The 24,586-nt window shown below is 42.6% G+C and overlaps 1 protein-coding gene across 5 annotated transcripts in view; it reads right to left on the reverse strand.

The window, feature by feature from the left end:
- Nucleotides 1-24,586, reverse strand: part of LOC139559137 (pumilio homolog 1-like) — a 67,891-nt gene that overhangs the window by 24,311 nt on the left and 18,994 nt on the right. For 3 of the 5 annotated variants that reach the window (XM_071374872.1, XM_071374870.1, XM_071374871.1), the window contains exons 8-15: nucleotides 22,685-22,934; nucleotides 20,755-20,830; nucleotides 17,582-17,680; nucleotides 17,145-17,287; nucleotides 16,723-16,861; nucleotides 16,502-16,639; nucleotides 16,093-16,284; nucleotides 15,703-15,795 (exon numbers count right to left, since the gene is read on the reverse strand). In XM_071374872.1, coding sequence (XP_071230973.1) covers nucleotides 15,703-15,795; nucleotides 16,093-16,284; nucleotides 16,502-16,639; nucleotides 16,723-16,861; nucleotides 17,145-17,287; nucleotides 17,582-17,680; nucleotides 20,755-20,830; nucleotides 22,685-22,934 — 1,130 coding nt within the window. The remainder of the gene's footprint in view (nucleotides 1-15,702; nucleotides 15,796-16,092; nucleotides 16,285-16,501; nucleotides 16,640-16,722; nucleotides 16,862-17,144; nucleotides 17,288-17,581; nucleotides 17,681-20,754; nucleotides 20,831-22,684; nucleotides 22,935-24,586) is intronic. The other 2 variants (XM_071374874.1, XM_071374873.1) reach the window with 1 other exon arrangement.

Genomic DNA, 24,586 nt, shown 5'->3' on the forward strand with positions numbered 1-24,586 from the left:
TTCCATAACTGCACCACTGAGAGCATCTAGACTGGCTGCGTCACCGCTTGGTCTGGCACCAGTACATCACAGGGGCCGCGCTCACTGCCATCCAGGACCTCTATAACAGGCGGTATCAGAGGAAGGCCCTAAAAATTGTCAAGGACTCCAACTACCAAGTCATAGACTGTTCTCTCTGCTACCACGCGGCAAATTGGTACCGATGCACCAAGTCTGGAACCAACCGCACCCTGAACAGCTTCTACCCCCGAGCCATGAGACTGATATAGTTAGTATCCTGTTGGCTAGTCACTTTACCCCTACCTACAGTATACTGCTGTTACTGTTTATTATCTATCCTGTTGTCTAGTCACTTTACCCCTACCTACAGTATACTGCTGTTACTGTCTATTATCTATCCTTTACCCCTACCTACAGTATACTGCTGTTACTGTCTATTATCTATCCTTTACCCCTACCTACAGTATACTGCTGTTACTGTCTATTATCTATCCTGTTGTCTAGTCACTTTACCCCTACCTACAGTATACTGCTGTTACTGTCTATTATCTATCCTGTTGGCTAGTCACTTTACCCCTACCTACAGTATACTGCTGTTACTGTTTATTATCTATCCTGTTGACTAGTCACTTTACCTCTACCTACAGTATACTGCTGTTACTGTCTATTATCTATCCTGTTGGCTAGTCACTTTACCCCTACCTACAGTATACTGCTGTTACTGTCTATTATCTATCCTGTTGTCTAGTCACTTTACCCCTACCTACAGTATACTGCTGTTACTGTCTATTATCTATCCTGTTGTCTAGTCACTTTACCCCTACCTACAGTATACTGCTGTTACTGTCTATTATCTATCCTTTACCCCTACCTACAGTATACTGCTGTTACTGTCTATTATCTATCCTGTTGGCTAGTCACTTTACCCCTACCTACAGTATACTGCTGTTACTGTCTATTATCTATCCTTTACCCCTACCTACAGTATACTGCTGTTACTGTCTATTATCTATCCTGTTGGCTAGTCACTTTACCCCTACCTACAGTATACTGCTGTTACTGTCTATTATCTATCCTGTTGGCTAGTCACTTTACCCCTACCTACAGTATACTGCTGTTACTGTCTATTATCTATCCTGTTGGCTAGTCACTTTACCCCTACCTACAGTATACTGCTGTTACTGTCTATTATCTATCCTGTTGCCTAGTCACTTTACCCCTACCTACAGTATACTGCTGTTACTGTCTATTATCTATCCTGTTGGCTAGTCACTTTACCCCTACCTACAGTATACTGCTGTTACTGTCTATTATCTATCCTGTTGGCTAGTCACTTTACCCCTACCTACAGTATACTGCTGTTACTGTCTATTATCTATCCTTTACCCCTACCTACAGTATACTGCTGTTACTGTCTATTATCTATCCTTTACCCCTACCTACAGTATACTGCTGTTACTGTCTATTATCTATCCTTTACCCCTACCTACAGTATACTGCTGTTACTGTCTATTATCTATCCTGTTGGCTAGTCACTTTACCCCTACCTACAGTATACTGCTGTTACTGTCTATTATCTATCCTGTTGGCTAGTCACTTTACCCCTACCTACAGTATACTGCTGTTACTGTCTATTATCTATCCTGTTGGCTAGTCACTTTACCCCTACCTACAGTATACTGCTGTTACTGTCTATTATCTATCCTGTTGTCTAGTCACTTTACCCCTACCTACAGTATACTGCTGTTACTGTCTATTATCTATCCTTTACCCCTACCTACAGTATACTGCTATTACTGTCTATTATCTATCCTGTTGGCTAGTCACTTTACCCCTACCTACAGTATACTGTTGTTACTGTCTATTATCTATCCTTTACCCCTACCTACAGTATACTGCTGTTACTGTCTATTATCTATCCTGTTGTCTAGTCACTTTACCCCTACCTACAGTATACTGCTGTTACTGTCTATTATCTATCCTGTTGTCTAGTCACTTTACCCCTACCTACAGTATACTGTTGTTACTGTCTATTATCTATCCTTTACCCCTACCTACAGTATACTGCTGTTACTGTCTATTATCTATCCTTTATCCCTACCTACAGTATACTGCTATTACTGTCTATTATCTATCCTGTTGGCTAGTCACTTTACCTCTACCTACAGTATACTGCTGTTACTGTCTATTATCTATCCTGTTGTCTAGTCACTTTACCCCTACCTACAGTATACTGCTGTTACTGTCTATTATCTATCCTGTTGTCTAGTCACTTTACCCCTACCTACAGTATACTGCTGTTACTGTCTATTATCTATCCTGTTGTCTAGTCACTTTACCCCTACCTACAGTATACTGCTGTTACTGTCTATTATCTATCCTGTTGACTAGTCACTTTACCCCTACCTACAGTATACTGCTGTTACTGTCTATTATCTATCCTGTTGGCTAGTCACTTTACCCCTACCTACAGTATACTGCTGTTACTGTCTATTATCTATCCTGTTGTCTAGTCACTTTACCCCTACCTACAGTATACTGCTGTTACTGTCTATTATCTATCCTTTATCCCTACCTACAGTATACTGCTATTACTGTCTATTATCTATCCTGTTGGCTAGTCACTTTACCCCTACCTACAGTATACTGCTGTTACTGTCTATTATCTATCCTTTATCCCTACCTACAGTATACTGCTGTTACTGTCTATTATCTATCCTGTTGGCTAGTCACTTTACCCCTACCTACAGTATACTGCTGTTACTGTCTATTATCTATCCTGTTGGCTAGTCACTTTACCCCTACCTACAGTATACTGCTGTTACTGTCTATTATCTATCCTTTACCCCTACCTACAGTATACTGCTGTTACTGTCTATTATCTATCCTGTTGTCTAGTCACTTTACCCCTACCTACAGTATACTGCTGTTACTGTCTATTATCTATCCTGTTGACTAGTCACTTTACCCCTACCTACAGTATACTGCTGTTACTGTCTATTATCTATCCTGTTGACTAGTCACTTTACCTCTACCTACAGTATACTGCTGTTACTGTCTATTATCTATCCTGTTGTCTAGTCACTTTACCCCTACCTACAGTATACTGCTGTTACTGTCTATTATCTATCCTGTTGTCTAGTCACTTTACCCCTACCTACAGTATACTGCTGTTACTGTCTATTATCTATCCTGTTGACTAGTCACTTTACCTCTACCTACAGTATACTGCTGTTACTGTCTATTATCTATCCTGTTGTCTAGTCACTTTACCCCTACCTACAGTATACTGCTGTTACTGTCTATTATCTATCCTGTTGTCTAGTCACTTTACCCCTACCTACAGTATACTGCTGTTACTGTCTATTATCTATCCTGTTGGCTAGTCACTTTACCCCTACCTACAGTATACTGCTGTTACTGTCTATTATCTATCCTGTTGGCTAGTCACTTTACCCCTACCTACAGTATACTGCTGTTACTGTCTATTATCTATCCTGTTGTCTAGTCACTTTACCTCTACCTACAGTATACTGCTGTTACTGTCTATTATCTATCCTTTACCCCTACCTACAGTATACTGCTGTTACTGTCTATTATCTATCCTGTTGTCTAGTCACTTTACCCCTACCTACAGTATACTGCTGTTACTGTCTATTATCTATCCTTTACCCCTACCTACAGTATACTGCTGTTACTGTCTATTATCTATCCTTTATCCCTACCTACAGTATACTGCTGTTACTGTCTATTATCTATCCTGTTGTCTAGTCACTTTACCCCTACCTACAGTATACTGCTGTTACTGTCTATTATCTATCCTTTACCCCTACCTACAGTATACTGCTGTTACTGTCTATTATCTATCCTTTACCCCTACCTACAGTATACTGCTGTTACTGTCTATTATCTATCCTTTACCCCTACCTACAGTATACTGCTGTTACTGTCTATTATCTATCCTTTACCCCTACCTACAGTATACTGCTGTTACTGTCTATTATCTATCCTTTACCCCTACCTACAGTATACTGCTGTTACTGTCTATTATCTATCCTTTACCCCTACCTACAGTATACTGCTGTTACTGTCTATTATCTATCCTGTTGACTAGTCACTTTACCCCTACCTACAGTATACTGCTGTTACTGTCTATTATCTATCCTTTACCCCTACCTACAGTATACTGCTGTTACTGTCTATTATCTATCCTGTTGTCTAGTCACTTTACCCCTACCTACAGTATACTGCTGTTACTGTCTATTATCTATCCTTTACCCCTACCTACAGTATACTGCTGTTACTGTCTATTATCTATCCTGTTGGCTAGTCACTTTACCCCTACCTACAGTATACTGCTGTTACTGTCTATTATCTATCCTGTTGTCTAGTCACTTTACCCCTACCTACAGTATACTGCTGTTACTGTTTATTATCTATCCTTTACCCCTACCTACAGTATACTGCTGTTACTGTCTATTATCTATCCTTTACCCCTACCTAAGGTATACTGCTGTTACTGTCTATTATCTATCCTGTTGGCTAGTCACTTTACCCCTACCTACAGTATACTGCTGTTACTGTCTATTATCTATCCTGTTGGCTAGTCACTTTACCCCTACCTACAGTATACTGCTGTTACTGTCTATTATCTATCCTTTACCCCTACCTACAGTATACTGCTGTTACTGTCTATTATCTATCCTTTACCCCTACCTACAGTATACTGCTGTTACTGTCTATTATCTATCCTTTACCCCTACCTACAGTATACTGCTGTTACTGTCTATTATCTATCCTGTTGGCTAGTCACTTTACCCCTACCTACAGTATACTGCTGTTACTGTCTATTATCTATCCTGTTGGCTAGTCACTTTACCCCTACCTACAGTATACTGCTGTTACTGTCTATTATCTATCCTGTTGGCTAGTCACTTTACCCCTACCTACAGTATACTGCTGTTACTGTCTATTATCTATCCTGTTGTCTAGTCACTTTACCCCTACCTACAGTATACTGCTGTTACTGTCTATTATCTATCCTGTTGTCTAGTCACTTTATCCCTACCTACAGTATACTGCTATTACTGTCTATTATCTATCCTGTTGGCTAGTCACTTTACCCCTACCTACAGTATACTGTTGTTACTGTCTATTATCTATCCTTTACCCCTACCTACAGTATACTGCTGTTACTGTCTATTATCTATCCTGTTGTCTAGTCACTTTACCCCTACCTACAGTATACTGCTGTTACTGTCTATTATCTATCCTGTTGTCTAGTCACTTTACCCCTACCTACAGTATACTGTTGTTACTGTCTATTATCTATCCTTTACCCCTACCTACAGTATACTGCTGTTACTGTCTATTATCTATCCTTTATCCCTACCTACAGTATACTGCTATTACTGTCTATTATCTATCCTGTTGGCTAGTCACTTTACCTCTACCTACAGTATACTGCTGTTACTGTCTATTATCTATCCTGTTGTCTAGTCACTTTACCCCTACCTACAGTATACTGCTGTTACTGTCTATTATCTATCCTGTTGTCTAGTCACTTTACCCCTACCTACAGTATACTGCTGTTACTGTCTATTATCTATCCTGTTGTCTAGTCACTTTACCCCTACCTACAGTATACTGCTGTTACTGTCTATTATCTATCCTGTTGACTAGTCACTTTACCCCTACCTACAGTATACTGCTGTTACTGTCTATTATCTATCCTGTTGGCTAGTCACTTTACCCCTACCTACAGTATACTGCTGTTACTGTCTATTATCTATCCTGTTGTCTAGTCACTTTACCCCTACCTACAGTATACTGCTGTTACTGTCTATTATCTATCCTTTATCCCTACCTACAGTATACTGCTATTACTGTCTATTATCTATCCTGTTGGCTAGTCACTTTACCCCTACCTACAGTATACTGCTGTTACTGTCTATTATCTATCCTTTATCCCTACCTACAGTATACTGCTGTTACTGTCTATTATCTATCCTGTTGGCTAGTCACTTTACCCCTACCTACAGTATACTGCTGTTACTGTCTATTATCTATCCTGTTGGCTAGTCACTTTACCCCTACCTACAGTATACTGCTGTTACTGTCTATTATCTATCCTTTACCCCTACCTACAGTATACTGCTGTTACTGTCTATTATCTATCCTGTTGTCTAGTCACTTTACCCCTACCTACAGTATACTGCTGTTACTGTCTATTATCTATCCTGTTGACTAGTCACTTTACCCCTACCTACAGTATACTGCTGTTACTGTCTATTATCTATCCTGTTGACTAGTCACTTTACCTCTACCTACAGTATACTGCTGTTACTGTCTATTATCTATCCTGTTGTCTAGTCACTTTACCCCTACCTACAGTATACTGCTGTTACTGTCTATTATCTATCCTGTTGTCTAGTCACTTTACCCCTACCTACAGTATACTGCTGTTACTGTCTATTATCTATCCTGTTGACTAGTCACTTTACCTCTACCTACAGTATACTGCTGTTACTGTCTATTATCTATCCTGTTGTCTAGTCACTTTACCCCTACCTACAGTATACTGCTGTTACTGTCTATTATCTATCCTGTTGTCTAGTCACTTTACCCCTACCTACAGTATACTGCTGTTACTGTCTATTATCTATCCTGTTGGCTAGTCACTTTACCCCTACCTACAGTATACTGCTGTTACTGTCTATTATCTATCCTGTTGGCTAGTCACTTTACCCCTACCTACAGTATACTGCTGTTACTGTCTATTATCTATCCTGTTGTCTAGTCACTTTACCTCTACCTACAGTATACTGCTGTTACTGTCTATTATCTATCCTGTTGTCTAGTCACTTTACCCCTACCTACAGTATACTGCTGTTACTGTCTATTATCTATCCTGTTGTCTAGTCACTTTACCCCTACCTACAGTATACTGCTGTTACTGTCTATTATCTATCCTGTTGGCTAGTCACTTTACCCCTACCTACAGTATACTGCTGTTACTGTCTATTATCTATCCTGTTGGCTAGTCACTTTACCCCTACCTACAGTATACTGCTGTTACTGTCTATTATCTATCCTGTTGGCTAGTCACTTTACCCCTACCTACAGTATACTGCTGTTACTGTCTATTATCTATCCTGTTGTCTAGTCACTTTACCCCTACCTACAGTATACTGCTGTTACTGTCTATTATCTATCCTTTACCCCTACCTACAGTATACTGCTGTTACTGTCTATTATCTATCCTGTTGACTAGTCACTTTACCCCTACCTACAGTATACTGCTGTTACTGTCTATTATCTATCCTGTTGACTAGTCACTTTACCCCTACCTACAGTATACTGCTGTTACTGTCTATTATCTATCCTGTTGTCTAGTCACTTTACCCCTACCTACAGTATACTGCTGTTACTGTCTATTATCTATCCTGTTGGCTAGTCACTTTACCCCTACCTACAGTATACTGCTGTTACTGTCTATTATCTATCCTTTACCCCTACCTACAGTATACTGCTGTTACTGTCTATTATCTATCCTGTTGTCTAGTCACTTTACCCCTACCTACAGTATACTGCTGTTACTGTCTATTATCTATCCTTTACCCCTACCTACAGTATACTGCTGTTACTGTCTATTATCTATCCTGTTGTCTAGTCACTTTACCCCTACCTACAGTATACTGCTGTTACTGTCTATTATCTATCCTTTACCCCTACCTACAGTATACTGCTGTTACTGTCTATTATCTATCCTGTTGACTAGTCACTTTACCCCTACCTACAGTATACTGCTGTTACTGTCTATTATCTATCCTGTTGACTAGTCACTTTACCCCTACCTACAGTATACTGCTGTTACTGTCTATTATCTATCCTGTTGTCTAGTCACTTTACCCCTACCTACAGTATACTGCTGTTACTGTCTATTATCTATCCTTTACCCCTACCTACAGTATACTGCTGTTACTGTCTATTATCTATCCTGTTGTCTAGTCACTTTACCCCTACCTACAGTATACTGCTGTTACTGTCTATTATCTATCCTTTACCCCTACCTACAGTATACTGCTGTTACTGTCTATTATCTATCCTGTTGACTAGTCACTTTACCCCTACCTACAGTATACTGCTGTTACTGTCTATTATCTATCCTGTTGTCTAGTCACTTTACCCCTACCTACAGTATACTGCTGTTACTGTCTATTATCTATCCTTTACCCCTACCTACAGTATACTGCTGTTACTGTCTATTATCTATCCTGTTGACTAGTCACTTTACCCCTACCTACAGTATACTGCTGTTACTGTCTATTATCTATCCTGTTGACTAGTCACTTTACCCCTACCTACAGTATACTGCTGTTACTGTCTATTATCTATCCTGTTGTCTAGTCACTTTACCCCTACCTACAGTATACTGCTGTTACTGTCTATTATCTATCCTGTTGGCTAGTCACTTTACCCCTACCTACAGTATACTGCTGTTACTGTCTATTATCTATCCTTTACCCCTACCTACAGTATACTGCTGTTACTGTCTATTATCTATCCTGTTGTCTAGTCACTTTACCCCTACCTACAGTATACTGCTGTTACTGTCTATTATCTATCCTTTACCCCTACCTACAGTATACTGCTGTTACTGTCTATTATCTATCCTGTTGTCTAGTCACTTTACCCCTACCTACAGTATACTGCTGTTACTGTCTATTATCTATCCTTTACCCCTACCTACAGTATACTGCTGTTACTGTCTATTATCTATCCTGTTGACTAGTCACTTTACCCCTACCTACAGTATACTGCTGTTACTGTCTATTATCTATCCTGTTGACTAGTCACTTTACCCCTACCTACAGTATACTGCTGTTACTGTCTATTATCTATCCTGTTGTCTAGTCACTTTACCCCTACCTACAGTATACTGCTGTTACTGTCTATTATCTATCCTTTACCCCTACCTACAGTATACTGCTGTTACTGTCTATTATCTATCCTGTTGTCTAGTCACTTTACCCCTACCTACAGTATACTGCTGTTACTGTCTATTATCTATCCTTTACCCCTACCTACAGTATACTGCTGTTACTGTCTATTATCTATCCTGTTGACTAGTCACTTTACCCCTACCTACAGTATACTGCTGTTACTGTCTATTATCTATCCTGTTGACTAGTCACTTTACCCCTACCTACAGTATACTGCTGTTACTGTCTATTATCTATCCTGTTGTCTAGTCACTTTACCCCTACCTACAGTATACTGCTGTTACTGTCTATTATCTATCCTTTACCCCTACCTACAGTATACTGCTGTTACTGTCTATTATCTATCCTGTTGTCTAGTCACTTTACCCCTACCTACAGTATACTGCTGTTACTGTCTATTATCTATCCTTTACCCCTACCTACAGTATACTGCTGTTACTGTCTATTATCTATCCTGTTGTCTAGTCACTTTACCCCTACCTACAGTATACTGCTGTTACTGTCTATTATCTATCCTTTACCCCTACCTACAGTATACTGCTGTTACTGTCTATTATCTATCCTTTACCCCTACCTACAGTATACTGCTGTTACTGTCTATTATCTATCCTGTTGTCTAGTCACTTTACCCCTACCTACAGTATACTGCTGTTACTGTCTATTATCTATCCTTTACCCCTACCTACAGTATACTGCTGTTACTGTCTATTATCTATCCTTTACCCCTACCTACAGTATACTGCTGTTACTGTCTATTATCTATCCTTTACCCCTACCTACAGTATACTGCTGTTACTGTCTATTATCTATCCTGTTGTCTAGTCACTTTACCCCTACCTACAGTATACTGCTGTTACTGTCTATTATCTATCCTTTATCCCTACCTACAGTATACTGCTGTTACTGTCTATTATCTATCCTGTTGTCTAGTCACTTTACCCCTACCTACAGTATACTGCTGTTACTGTCTATTATCTATCCTGTTGGCTAGTCACTTTACCCCTACCTACAGTATACTGCTGTTACTGTCTATTATCTATCCTGTTGGCTAGTCACTTTACCCCTACCTACAGTATACTGCTGTTACTGTTTATTATCTATCCTGTTGGCTAGTCACTTTACCCCTACCTACAGTATACTGCTGTTACTGTCTATTATCTATCCTGTTGTCTAGTCACTTTACCCCTACCTACAGTATACTGCTGTTACTGTCTATTATCTATCCTGTTGTCTAGTCACTTTACCCCTACCTACAGTATACTGCTGTTACTGTCTATTATCTATCCTGTTGTCTAGTCACTTTACCCCTACCTACAGTATACTGCTGTTACTGTCTATTATCTATCCTGTTGGCTAGTCACTTTACCCCTACCTACAGTATACTGCTGTTATTATCTATCCTGTTGACTAGTCACTTTACCCCTACCTACAGTATACTGCTGTTACTGTCTATTATCTATCCTGTTGGCTAGTCACTTTACCCCTACCTACAGTATACTGCTGTTACTGTCTTATCTATCCTTTACCCCTACCTACAGTATACTGCTGTTACTGTCTATTATCTATCCTGTTGGCTAGTCACTTTACCCCTACCTACAGTATACTGCTGTTACTGTCTATTATCTATCCTGTTGACTAGTCACTTTACCCCTACCTACAGTATACTGCTGTTACTGTCTATTATCTATCCTGTTGGCTAGTCACTTTACCCCTACCTACAGTATACTGCTGTTACTGTCTATTATCTATCCTGTTGTCTAGTCACTTTACCCCTACCTACAGTATACTGCTGTTACTGTCTATTATCTATCCTTTACCCCTACCTACAGTATACTGCTGTTACTGTCTATTATCTATCCTGTTGACTAGTCACTTTACCCCTACCTACAGTATACTGCTGTTACTGTCTATTATCTATCCTTTACCCCTACCTACAGTATACTGCTGTTACTGTCTATTATCTATCCTGTTGACTAGTCACTTTACCCCTACCTACAGTATACTGCTGTTACTGTCTATTATCTATCCTTTACCCCTACCTACAGTATACTGCTGTTACTGTCTATTATCTATCCTGTTGACTAGTCACTTTACCCCTACCTACAGTATACTGCTGTTACTGTCTATTATCTATCCTGTTGGCTAGTCACTTTACCCCTACCTACAGTATACTGCTGTTACTGTCTATTATCTATCCTGTTGTCTAGTCACTTTACCCCTACCTACAGTATACTGCTGTTACTGTCTATTATCTATCCTTTACCCCTACCTACAGTATACTGCTGTTACTGTCTATTATCTATCCTGTTGTCTAGTCACTTTACCCCTACCTACAGTATACTGCTGTTACTGTCTATTATCTATCCTGTTGTCTAGTCACTTTACCCCTACCTACAGTATACTGCTGTTACTGTCTATTATCTATCCTTTACCCCTACCTACAGTATACTGCTGTTACTGTCTATTATCTATCCTGTTGACTAGTCACTTTACCCCTACCTACAGTATACTGCTGTTACTGTCTATTATCTATCCTTTACCCCTACCTACAGTATACTGCTGTTACTGTCTATTATCTATCCTGTTGACTAGTCACTTTACCCCTACCTACAGTATACTGCTGTTACTGTCTATTATCTATCCTTTACCCCTACCTACAGTATACTGCTGTTACTGTCTATTATCTATCCTGTTGACTAGTCACTTTACCCCTACCTACAGTATACTGCTGTTACTGTCTATTATCTATCCTGTTGGCTAGTCACTTTACCCCTACCTACAGTATACTGCTGTTACTGTCTATTATCTATCCTGTTGGCTAGTCACTTTACCCCTACCTACAGTATACTGCTGTTACTGTCTATTATCTATCCTTTACCCCTACCTACAGTATACTGCTGTTACTGTCTATTATCTATCCTGTTGACTAGTCACTTTACCCCTACCTACAGTATACTGCTGTTACTGTCTATTATCTATCCTGTTGGCTAGTCACTTTACCCCTACCTACAGTATACTGCTGTTACTGTCTATTATCTATCCTTTACCCCTACCTACAGTATACTGCTGTTACTGTCTATTATCTATCCTGTTGTCTAGTCACTTTACCCCTACCTACAGTATACTGCTGTTACTGTCTATTATCTATCCTTTACCCCTACCTACAGTATACTGCTGTTACTGTCTATTATCTATCCTGTTGTCTAGTCACTTTACCCCTACCTACAGTATACTGCTGTTACTGTCTATTATCTATCCTTTACCCCTACCTACAGTATACTGCTGTTACTGTCTATTATCTATCCTGTTGGCTAGTCACTTTACCCCTACCTACAGTATACTGCTGTTACTGTCTATTATCTATCCTGTTGTCTAGTCACTTTACCCCTACCTACAGTATACTGCTGTTACTGTCTATTATCTATCCTGTTGTCTAGTCACTTTACCCCTACCTACAGTATACTGCTGTTACTGTTTATTATCTATCCTTTACCCCTACCTACAGTATACTGCTGTTACTGTCTATTATCTATCCTGTTGTCTAGTCACTTTACCCCTACCTACAGTATACTGCTGTTACTGTCTATTATCTATCCTGTTGTCTAGTCACTTTACCCCTACCTACAGTATACTGCTGTTACTGTCTATTATCTATCCTGTTGGCTAGTCACTTTACCCCTACCTACAGTATACTGCTGTTACTGTCTATTATCTATCCTTTACCCCTACCTACAGTATACTGCTGTTACTGTCTATTATCTATCCTTTACCCCTACCTACAGTATACTGCTGTTACTGTCTATTATCTATCCTTTACCCCTACCTACAGTATACTGCTGTTACTGTCTATTATCTATCCTGTTGTCTAGTCACTTTACCCCTACCTACAGTATACTGCTGTTACTGTCTATTATCTATCCTGTTGGCTAGTCACTTTACCCCTACCTACAGTATACTGCTGTTACTGTCTATTATCTATCCTGTTGTCTAGTCACTTTACCCCTACCTACAGTATACTGCTGTTACTGTCTATTATCTATCCTTTACCCCTACCTACAGTATACTGCTGTTACTGTCTATTATCTATCCTTTACCCCTACCTACAGTATACTGCTGTTACTGTCTATATCTATCCTGTTGTCTAGTCACTTTACCCCTACCTACAGTATACTGCTGTTACTGTCTATTATCTATCCTGTTGTCTAGTCACTTTACCCCTACCTACAGTATACTGCTGTTACTGTTTATTATCTATCCTGTTGCCTAGTCACTTTTCCCCTACCTACAGTATACTGCTGTTACTGTCTATTATCTATCCTGTTGTCTAGTCACTTTACCCCTACCTACAGTATACTGCTGTTACTGTTTATTATCTATCCTTTACCCCTACCTACAGTATACTGCTGTTACTGTCTATTATCTATTCTGTTGTCTAGTCACTTTACCCCTACCTACAGTGTACTGCGGTTACTGTATATATATATATCTATATCTATATATATATATATATATCTATAGTTGAAGTCGGAAGTTTACATACACTTAGGTTGGAGTCATTAAAACTCGTTTTTCAACCACTCCACAAATTTCTTGTTTAACAAACTATAGTTTTGGGAAGTCGGTTAGGACATCTACTTTGTGCGTGACAAGACATTTTTCCAACTGTTGTTTAGACAGATTATTTCACTTTTAATTCACTGTATCACAATTCCAGTGGATCAGAAGTTTACATACACTAAGTTGACTGTGCCTTTAAACAGCTTGGAAAATTCCAGAAAATGATGTCATGGCTTTAGAAGCTTCTGATAGACTATTTGACATAATTTGAGTCAATTGGAGGTGTACCTGAGGATGTATTTCAAGGCCTCCCTTCAAACTCAGTGCCTTTTGCTTGACATCATGGGAAAATCAAAAGAAATCAGCAAAGAGCTCAAAAAAAAAAATTGTAGACCTCCACAAGTCTGGTTCATCCTTGGGAGCAGTTTCCAAATGCACTGAAGGTACCACGTTCATCTGTACAAACAATAGCACGCAAGCATAAACACCATGGGACCACGCAGCCGTCATACCGCTCAGAAAGGAGACGTGTTCTGTCTCCTAGAGATGAACGTACTTTGCTGCAAAAAGTGCTAATCAATCACAGAACAACAGCAAAGGACCTTGTGAAGATGCTGGAGGAAACAGGTACAAAAGTATCTATATCAACAGTAAAACGAGTCCTATATCGACATAACCTGAAAGGCCGCACAGCAAGGAAGAAGCCACTGCTCCAAAACCGCCATTAAAAAAAGCCAGACTACGGTTTGCAACTGCACATGGGTACAAAGATCGTACTTTTTGGAGAAATGTCCTCTGGTCTGATGAAACAAAATTAGAACTGTTTGGCCATAATGACCATCGTTACGTTTGGAGGAAAAAGGGGGAGGTTTGCTTGCCGAAGAACACCATCCCAACCGTGAAGCACGGGGGTGGCAGCATCATGTTGTGGGGGTGCTTTGCTGCAGGAGGGACTGGTGCACTTCACAAAATAGATTTCATCATGAGAAAGGAACATTTTGTGGATATATTGAAGCAACATCTCAAGACATCAGTCAGGAAGTTAAAGCTTGGTCGCAAATGGGTCTTCCAAATGGACAATGACCCCAAGCATACTTCCAAAGTTGTGGCAAAATGGCTTAAGGACAACAAAGTCAAGGTATTGGAGTGGCCATCACAAAGCCCTTGAATCAATCCTATAGAAAATTTGTGAGGAGAACTGAAAAAGCGTGTGTGAGAAAGGAGGCCTACAAACCTGACTCAGTTACACCAGCTCTGTCAGGAGGAATGGGCCAAAATTCACCCAACTTATTGTGGGAAGCTTGTGGAAGGCTACCCGAAACGTTTGACCCAAGTTAAACAATTTAAAGGCAATGCTACCAAATACTAATTGAGTGTATGTAGACTTCTGACCCACTGGGAATGTGATTAAAGAAATAAAAGCTGAAATAAATCTCTACTATTATTCTGACATTTCACATTCTTAAAACAAAGTGATGATCCTAACTGACCTAAAACAGGGAATTTTTACTAGGATTAAATGTCAGGAATTGTGAAAAACTGAGTTAATGACTCCAACCTAAGTGTATGTAAACTTCCGACTTCAACTGTGTGTGTATGTAGGTATGCATGTAGGTATGTATGCATGTAGGTATAATATATATATTCCCTGTGTTATTCTTCTATTATTTCTCTGCATTGTTAGGCCCGTAAGTAATAGTTTGTCTAAACATGTTGTTAAAACATGTGACTAATACCATTAGACTTGATTTCTACTTCACTTGCTACACATGAAGCCTCTGACGGTAGTGCTGCTTTGAGTGACCCACAACAACAAGCAGCTACACAGGTGAAAAGTGTGTAGGCTACCAGTGTTTTTAAAATGGGACGCAGCCATAAAAACGGTCAAATCTGTTATTTCATTAACATTTCTAAATGCCATGGTTTGTACAAATCTCACAGATCATTTTATTTTAGACAAAGCCCTTTCATTAAAATACGCATTTTTATTATTTGTCCGAAATTAATACTCTCGCAAAGTAACTGAATACTAACGTCCGTTCGGATACCGAAATAACCGTAACCCTGCTCTCCATTCGTAAGCCTACTGAGTCTTAGGTTGCACACACACACACACCTGCAGTGCCACACACACACACACCTGCAGTGCCAAAGCCGCCCAACGTAGCTCCGAGTGAAGAGTTGCTCTGACCAAACCCCAGAGAGGCGGAGCCGGGGCCCGGCTGGGCGGAGCCTGTATAGAAAACAACCAAGCACCTTTGTTAATATACTTTTTGTCACCGAGTTTATATGCTAAACAAAATAATATTTGAACACGTTTTGGTCACGTTCCAGGCCGAATACATTGCAGACACCTGCCAGGTCTCAAAGACAAGACATGTATTTTGACATATGAACTACCACATGACATAGGAATCTGATGCGCGACTGCGCAATCCATGACGCGGCATGCAACCATTGACCGTCTCCAATGTAGTCGGCCTGGAACCAACCTCTCTCTCAATTCACCCGTTTAGTTTTTTTTACTCACAGTACGTTGATTGGCTACCTTGAGAGAAGAGGGAGGAGCTCTGGGATGAGTTGCTAAGAGAAGATCCATAAAAGGAGTTTCCTGACATAACCCCTCCCCCCTGCTGCTGAGGCTGCTGGGATTGCATGGCTCGGAACTGACCATTGGCCCCGCCTCCCATACCACCGTTAGCCCCGCCACCCGCTGCCGCCACTGGAGAGAGGGTAGAGAGAGAGAAATTAATTGTCATAAGTGAGAGTTTGGTGGACTGCTACAAGTGATGGAGAGATACTGTATTAGGGTGACTGAGTGACAGAGATACTGTATTAGGGTGACTGAGTGACAGAGATACTGTATTAGGGTGACTGAGTGACGGAGAGATACTGTATTAGGGTGACTGAGTGATAGTGTAAATGGAGGAGTGTGTTACCTGCTTGTGCAGTGGAGGGAGAGATAATAACTGAGCCTGCGGGGGTCATGAGGCGTACGGGCCCACCCCTAGATCCTGTGTTGACCACTAGCGCCCCCGTCTGGTCATAGTAAGCAGCTGGAGCCAGCATGGGATAGCCTGCAGAGAGGAACTCATGGGTTAATCAGTGTGTGTGTGTGTGTGAAAGCAAGCACGTGTGTGTTAGTAAATGTCTTGCTCACCAGGCACGCCGGCAGCCAGCCCCTGTCCGAAGGCGAGCGCTGAGTTGACTGCTGCGGCAGAGATCAGCTGGTCGTTCTGCTGACCCTGTTGACCGTGGCTAGGGGTCAGGGGTCGCTGGTTACCGCCCCCACGCATCACCTAGAGTTACATAAAGGTTAGCCAATAGGAGGGCAGAAGGTCTGAGACTGAGCCAATGGGAAACGCTGAGGAGCGGGGAGGGCTGGTTTTACGCCACACGGTGTTGTTCTCAGTAAAAAGCCATGGACACACTGTGACACAAGGAGAAATAAAGTGCACGAGGGCATAACTCATGCTTGTGGTAATCTTACAACCATAAAGCGGTGAGCACTGAAGCAAAAAAAATGTCTGACAGTTGCTTTACCGAAATGAGGAGAGGTCTAGCCAATAGGAAGCCACTGACCTGTTGTTGGTTCTGCTGGTTCTGTCCTTGAGCCTGTTGATTGGCTGAGTTGTTGGCGGCCGCAGCCTGTTGCTGGAACAGATTGGCTGGATACACTCCCCAGGGAGTCACCCCGTAGTACTGGGGAGGCATCACCGCCGGGCCTGAACACACACAATAACTTAGTTGGTATAGGATGGAGGTTGCAGCGTCAAGACAGCAGATTCCTGGGACCACCCATATATAAAAATGTAAGCACGCTGGACTGTCATCATATTCCCATAGTACTGGGGATATGAAATAACAAAATGGCAGGAGTGTGTGTCTGTGTCTGTGTGTGTGTGAGAGAGAGTGTGAATGGTGTGTGTGTGTGTGGGTGTGAGTGTGAGTGTGAGTGTGAGTGTGAGTGTGTGTGTGTGTGGTGTGTGAGAGAGTGTGTGTGTGTGTGTGTGTCTTACCCAGTGTTGCAGCAGCTGCCAGTCCAGCAGCGTAGGGGTCGGTTCCAGGCGGACCAGTACTGATGATGTAAGGGTTGGGAACAAACGCTTGAGCCAAACCTGAAAAGACACGTACATAAAGATCACAGAGAAACCGAGACGAGAGCTGCCCGACAGTGATGGAAGTTTTGGTTGACGGTAATTGGCCGGCCAGACACACATTTTCTCCTCTCCTCCGCTCCTGACTCCATGTGCTGCCATAGAAAGACAATGAGTGCAACAGCCATCCACATTCAAGTGAATAATGACATAATGGGTGGACTGGTGGCCATTGAGTGTACCCATAGCAACAAAGCAGGAAGTAAAATAGGTGCTAAAATATGTGCAATGATTTTCCGATTCAGCTCAACTGACAAAACATTTACTGAATTGCATGAACCACATCAGTTAACATTTGAACGAACATTCTACATTACCATGGAAATGATGGCGTTACAATACCAGGCAGCCATCGTGAGTATACAAATGACTGTATATTGACAAAGCCATTGATCACGTGACATCCATCATTCAGATGTAGAGACTCAATAGGACATTTGAAGCCCGGTGAGGAGGTTAAGATGGCGTTTAACGGAGACTAAACTTACAGAGTTTGAGATACTCCAGAGGTGATGTTGCAGGCTAGCTCACTGCTGCCGTCTCTCATAGAGTAACTGAAGTTAAAAGCCAACCGGAGTACTGCAGGCTGCCATTGGCTACTAAATGATCTTATGTCTGTGTGCGAGGCAATAGATTCAAGGACATGCATCTGATGTAATGTAATTATTGGTGCCATGATTGTCTTCAAGTCCAGTCCAAATTCAACTGATTGGACATGATTTTAAAAAAGGCACACACCTGTCTATATAAGGTCCCACAGTTGACAGGGCATGTCAAAACAAAAACCAAGCCATGAGGTCGAAGGAATTGTCCGTAAAACTCCAAGACAGTATTGTGTCGAGGCACAGATCTGGGGTGGAATACCAAAACATTTCTGCCACATTGAATATCCCAAGAACACAATGGCCTCCATCATTCTTAAAATGAAGAAGTTTGGAACCGCCAAGACTCTTCCTAGAGCTGGCTGCCCGGCCAAACTGAGCAATCAGGGGAGAAGGATCTTGGTCAGGGAGGTGACCAAGAACCCAAATGGTCACTGACAGAGCTCCAGGGTGAACCTTCCAGAAGGACAACCATCTCTGCAGCACTCCACCAATAAGGCCTTTATGGTAGAGCGGCCAGACGGAAGCCACTCTTCTGTAAAAAGGCACAACAGCCTGCTTGGAGTTTACCAAAAGGCACCTAAAGGACTAAGACCATGTGAAACAAGATTCTCTGGTCTGATGAAACCCAGATTGAACTCTTTGGCCTGAACGCCAAGCGTCACTTCTGGAGGAAACCAGGTACTGCTCATCACCTGGCCAATACCATCCCTACGGTGAAGCATGGAGGTGGCAGCATTATGCTGTGGGGATGTTTTTCAGAGGTGGGGACTGGGAGACTAGTCAGGATCGAGGGAAAGATGAACGGAGAAAAGTACAGAGAGATCCTTGATGAAAACCTGCTCCAGAGCGCTCAAGACCTCAGACTAGGGCGAAGGTTCACATTCCAACAGGACAACAACCCTAAGCACACAGCCAAGACAACGCAGGAGTGGCATCGGGACAAGTCTCTGAGTGTCCTTGAGTGGCCCAGCCAGAGCCCGGACTTGAACCCGATCGAAAATCTCTGCAGAACTGAAAATAGTTGTGCAGCAACGCTCCCCATCCAACCTGACAGAGCTTGAGAGAATCTGCAGAGAAAAACGGGAGAAACTCCCCAAATACAGGTGTACCAAGCTTGTAGCATCATACACAAGAAGACTCGAGGCTGTAATCGCTGCCAAAGGTGCTTCACTGAGTAAAGGGTTCAAATACTTATGTAAATGTGAAATTAAAGACGAAATTAACAAAACGTCTAAAAAGCAGTTTTTGCTTTATCGTTATGGGGCCTTGTGATGTCGTTACGGGGCCTTGTACGGGGCCTTGTGATGTCGTTACGGGGCCTTGTGATGTCGTTACGGGGCCTTGTGATGTCGTTACGGGGCCTTGTACGGGGCCTTGTGATGTCGTTACGGGGCCTTGTGATGTCGTTACGGGGCCTTGTGATGTCGTTACGGGGCCTTGTGATGTCGTTACGGGGCCTTGTGATGTCGTTACGGGGCCTTGTGATGTCGTTACGGGGCCTTGTGATGTCGTTACGGGGCCTTGTGTGTAGATTGTTGAGGGGAAAAATGTATTTAATACATTTTAAAATAAGGCTGTAACGTAACTAAGGATGATACAGTTACCGGTTTCAAGATAAACCACGGTAAAATTCCAGACGATTAGTTTTAGTTTCAAATTAGCATTAAAACCGTGTTTGATTACCGTGGTTTGAAAAACTCACGGTAAATAGTGTCCAGCATCAACCAAAGTCATCAACAGTCTGACGCAGGCGCAGCAACGTGGGTTTTGTTTTGTGTAAAAACATGGCGGAAGGCAGTGACAGCGCTCAGGAGATTTTTCCGGCCTTCTAAGAGGACGAAATCTGAAGTGTGGTCGTATTTTGGGTTTTACGAGAGTGCTGAGGGAAACTTAAAATCGAAGATGGTCACCCTGTCTACAGAACATACAACAAAAAATACAAGTGCATAGTGCTGCCAATTTTATTTGTTGATTGTTGGTTTTCAATATAAAACGTGGTGAAATTATTTCAGTGTAGTAGTACTTTAACATTTCCAGCACGTTTTAATAATACTGATAACCGCGATAATTTTGGTCACTAAAATCTCTAAACGTAACAAAATGTGTAAAGAGGGGTCTGAAATCTTTTCAAATACATTGTATATGTTGTACTCAGTGTCTGATTTGACTCTCTGAGGGGAGACCACCCACAATTCTTCATCATTACACTATTGTTCTAAATTTAATTAAGTCCTAACTGTTTAAACAGAGAATTATTTTATTTTTTCCAGAGGGTCTTAATCCACGGTTATATGCTAATTGTGCCAGACATAAAAGATACACAGCTAGTCCAAGAACAACTTCATCACTGAATAACTGCCCAGAAATGGGTCAGTGGAGATTCATGTCTTTCACCTACAAAACAACTCACACAGACACTCTGTCTCTTACCAATGTGAGATTGCTGTGCTGCTGCCAAGGCATACTGCTGCTGTTGGGCTGCTAGAGCACTGGGTCTCTGGAACAACTATACACACACACAGGTTATATTACACACACGTTATATTACACACACACACACACAGGTTATATTACACACACGTTATATTACACACACACACACAGGTTATATTACACACACAGGTTATATTACACACACAGGTTATATTACACACACACACACACAGGTTATATTACACACAGGTTATATTATATATAGTGCATTCAGAAAGTATTCAGACCCCTCGACTTTTCCATATTTTGTTACGTTACAGCCTTATTCTAAAATGGATTAAATCGTTGTTTTTTCACCAATCTACACACAATACCCCATAATGACAAAGCAAAAACTGGTTTAGAAATGTGCCAATTTATTACAAGCAACAACAAAAAAATATCTAATATCACATTCACATAAGTATTCAGACCATTTAGTCAGTACTTTGTTGAAGCACCTTTGGCAGTGATTACAGCCTGTTTTTGGGGAGTTTCTCCCATTCTTCTCTGCAGATCCTCTCAAGCTCTGACAGGTTGGATGGGGAGTGTTGCTGCACAGCTATTTTCAGGTCTCTCCAGAGATGTTAGATCGGGTTCAAGTCCGGGCTCTGGCTGGGCCACTCAAGGACATTCAGAGACTTGCCCTGAAACCACTCCTTCGTTGTCTTGGCTGGGTGCTTAGGGTCGTTGTCCTGTTGGAAGGTGAACCTTCTCCCCAGACTGAGAACCTGCTCCAGAGTGCTCAGGATTTCATCAAGGATCTCCCTGTACTTTACTCTGTTCATCTTTGCCTCTCCTGACTAGTCTCCCAGTCCCTGTTGCTGAAAAACATCCCCACAGCATGATGCTGCCACCACCATGTTTCAACGTAGGGATGGTGCCAGGTTTCCTTCAGACATGACGCTTGGCTTTCAGGCCAAAGAGTTCAATTTTGATTTCATCAGACCAGAGAATCTTGTTTCTCATTGTGTGAGAGTCCTTTAGGTGCCTTTTGGCAAACTCCACGCGGTCTGTCATGTGCCTTTTACTGAGGAGTGGCTTCCGTCTGGCCACTCTACCATAAAGGCCTGATTGGTAGAGTGCTGGAGAGAGGGCTGTTCTTCTGGAAGGTTCTCCCATCTCCACAGAGGAACTCTGGAGTTCTGTCAGAGTGACCATCGGGTTCTTGGTCACCTCCCTAACCAAGGCCCTTCTCCCCCGATTGCTCAGTTTGGCCGGGCGGCCAGCTCTAGGAAGAGTCATAATGGTTCTAAACTTCTTCCATTTAAGAATGATGGAGGCCACTGTGTTCTTGGGGACCTTCAATAATGCAGACATTTGCTGGTACCCTTCCCCAGATCTGTGCCTCGACACAATCCTGTCTCAGAGCTCTACCTTATATAGACAGGTGTGTGCCTTTCCAAATCATGTCCAATTTAATTTACCACAGATGGACTCCAATCAAGTTGTAGAAACATCTCAAGGATGACCAATGGAAACAGGATGCATCAGAGGTGAATTTCAATTCTCATATCAAAGGGTCTGAATACTTATGTAAATAAGGTATGTTTTTTTATTTTTTATTATTATACATTTGCAAAAATGTCTATAAACCTGTTTTCGCTTTGTCATTATGGGGTATTGTGATGTCATTATGGGGTATTGTGTTTAGATTGATGATATTTTTTATTTATTTAACTCATTTTAGAATAAGGCTGTAACGTAACAAAATGTTGAAAAAGTCAAGGGGTCTGAATACTTTCTGAATGCACTGTACACACAGGTCACATTATCATCATCTATATATACACACGTTATGCTCACAGTCACACACTTAGTATATACACACATACACCTCTGCTGGTTGCTGTAGTAGAGGGGTCCATGGTGGTCATCACACACACACCTGTTGTTGGTTGCTGTAGTCGAACAGGCCCACGGTGGGCTGAGAGTCCATGGCCATCTGGGTGTTGTAGTCAAACTGCAAAGGCTCCATCACAGACTGCATGGTATCCATGGTAACACCATGTTCCACCCCAGAGAAGACCTCTTGGGGTTTGGGACCACCACCACCTCCCATGGAGACCATACCCTCCCCTACTACACCCCCTATTACGTCAGTGTCTGGCCCCGCGGGCAGTATCTGGCCTTGACGACTGGAGAGAGAAAGGAGGGACGGGGGGAGAGAAGAGGGACGACAGGGGGGGAGAGAAGAGGGACGACAGGGGGGGAGAGAAGAGGGACGGGCGGGGGAGAAAAGAGGGACGGGGGGGAGAGAGAAGTGGGACGGGCGGGGGAGAAAAGAGGGACGGGCGGGGGAGAAAAGAGGGACGGGGGAGAAAAGAGGGACGGGGGAGAGAGGAGGGACGAGAGCGGGGGAAACATGGTTAGCCATCCGTGTGCATATAAACACACTGAGTATACCAACCATTAAGAATACCTCCTAATATAGAGTAGCACCTCCCCCCTTTTGACCTCAGACCAGTCTCAACTCGTCCGGGCATGGACTCTACAAGGTGTCCAAAGCGATCCACAGGGACGCTGACCCATGTTGACTGAAATGCTTCCCACAGTTGTGTCAAGTTGGCTGGATGTCCTTTGGGTGGTGGACCATTCTTGATACACACAGAAAACTGTTGAACGTGAAAAACCCAGCAGGGTTGAGTTCTAGACACAAACCGGTGCGCCTGGCACCTACTACCAGACCCCGTTCAAAGGCACCTACTACCAGACCCCGTTCAAAGGCACCTACTACCAGACCCCGTTCAAAGGCACCTACTACCAGACCCCGTTCAAAGGCACCTACTACCAGACCCCGTTCAAAGGCACCTACTACCAGACCCCGTTCAAAGGCACCTACTACCAGACCCCGTTCAAAGGCACCTACTACCAGACCCCGTTCAAAGGCACCTACTACCAGACCCCGTTCAAAGACACCTACTACCAGACCCCGTTCAAAGGCACCTACTACCAGACCCCGTTCAAAGGCACCTACTACCAGACCCCGTTCAAAGGCACCTACTACCAGACCCCGTTCAAAGGCACCTACTACCGGACCCCGTTCAAAGGCACCTACTACCGGACCCCGTTCAAAGGCACCTACTACCGGACCCCGTTCAAAGGCACCTACTACCGGACCCCGTTCAAAGGCACCTACTACCGGACCCCGTTCAAAGGCACCTACTACCGGACCCCGTTCAAAGGCACCTACTACCGGACCCCGTTCAAAGGCACCTACTACCAGACCCCGTTCAAAGGCACCTACTACCAGACCCCGTTCAAAGGCACCTACTACCAGACCCCGTTCAAAGGCACCTACTACCAGACCCCGTTCAAAGGCACCTACTACCAGACCCCGTTCAAAGGCACCTACTACCAGACCCCGTTCAAAGGCACCTACTACCAGACCCCGTTCAAAGGCACCTACTACCAGACCCCGTTCAAAGGCACCTACTACCAGACCCCGTTCAAAGGCACCTACTACCAGACCCCGTTCAAAGGCACCTACTACCAGACCCCGTTCAAAGGCACCTACTACCAGACCCCGTTCAAAGGCACCTACTACCAGACCCCGTTCAAAGGCACCTACTACCAGACCCCGTTCAAAGGCACCTACTACCAGACCCCGTTCAAAGGCACCTACTACCAGACCCCGTTCAAAGGCACCTACTACCAGACCCCGTTCAAAGGCACCTACTACCAGACCCCGTTCAAAGGCACCTACTACCAGACCCCGTTCAAAGGCACCTACTACCAGACCCCGTTCAAAGGCACCTACTACCAGACCCCGTTCAAAGGCACCTACTAC

The sequence above is a fragment of the Salvelinus alpinus genome, chromosome 29 (assembly GCF_045679555.1).
Source record: "Salvelinus alpinus chromosome 29, SLU_Salpinus.1, whole genome shotgun sequence".
Classification (NCBI taxonomy): Eukaryota; Metazoa; Chordata; class Actinopteri; order Salmoniformes; family Salmonidae; genus Salvelinus; species Salvelinus alpinus.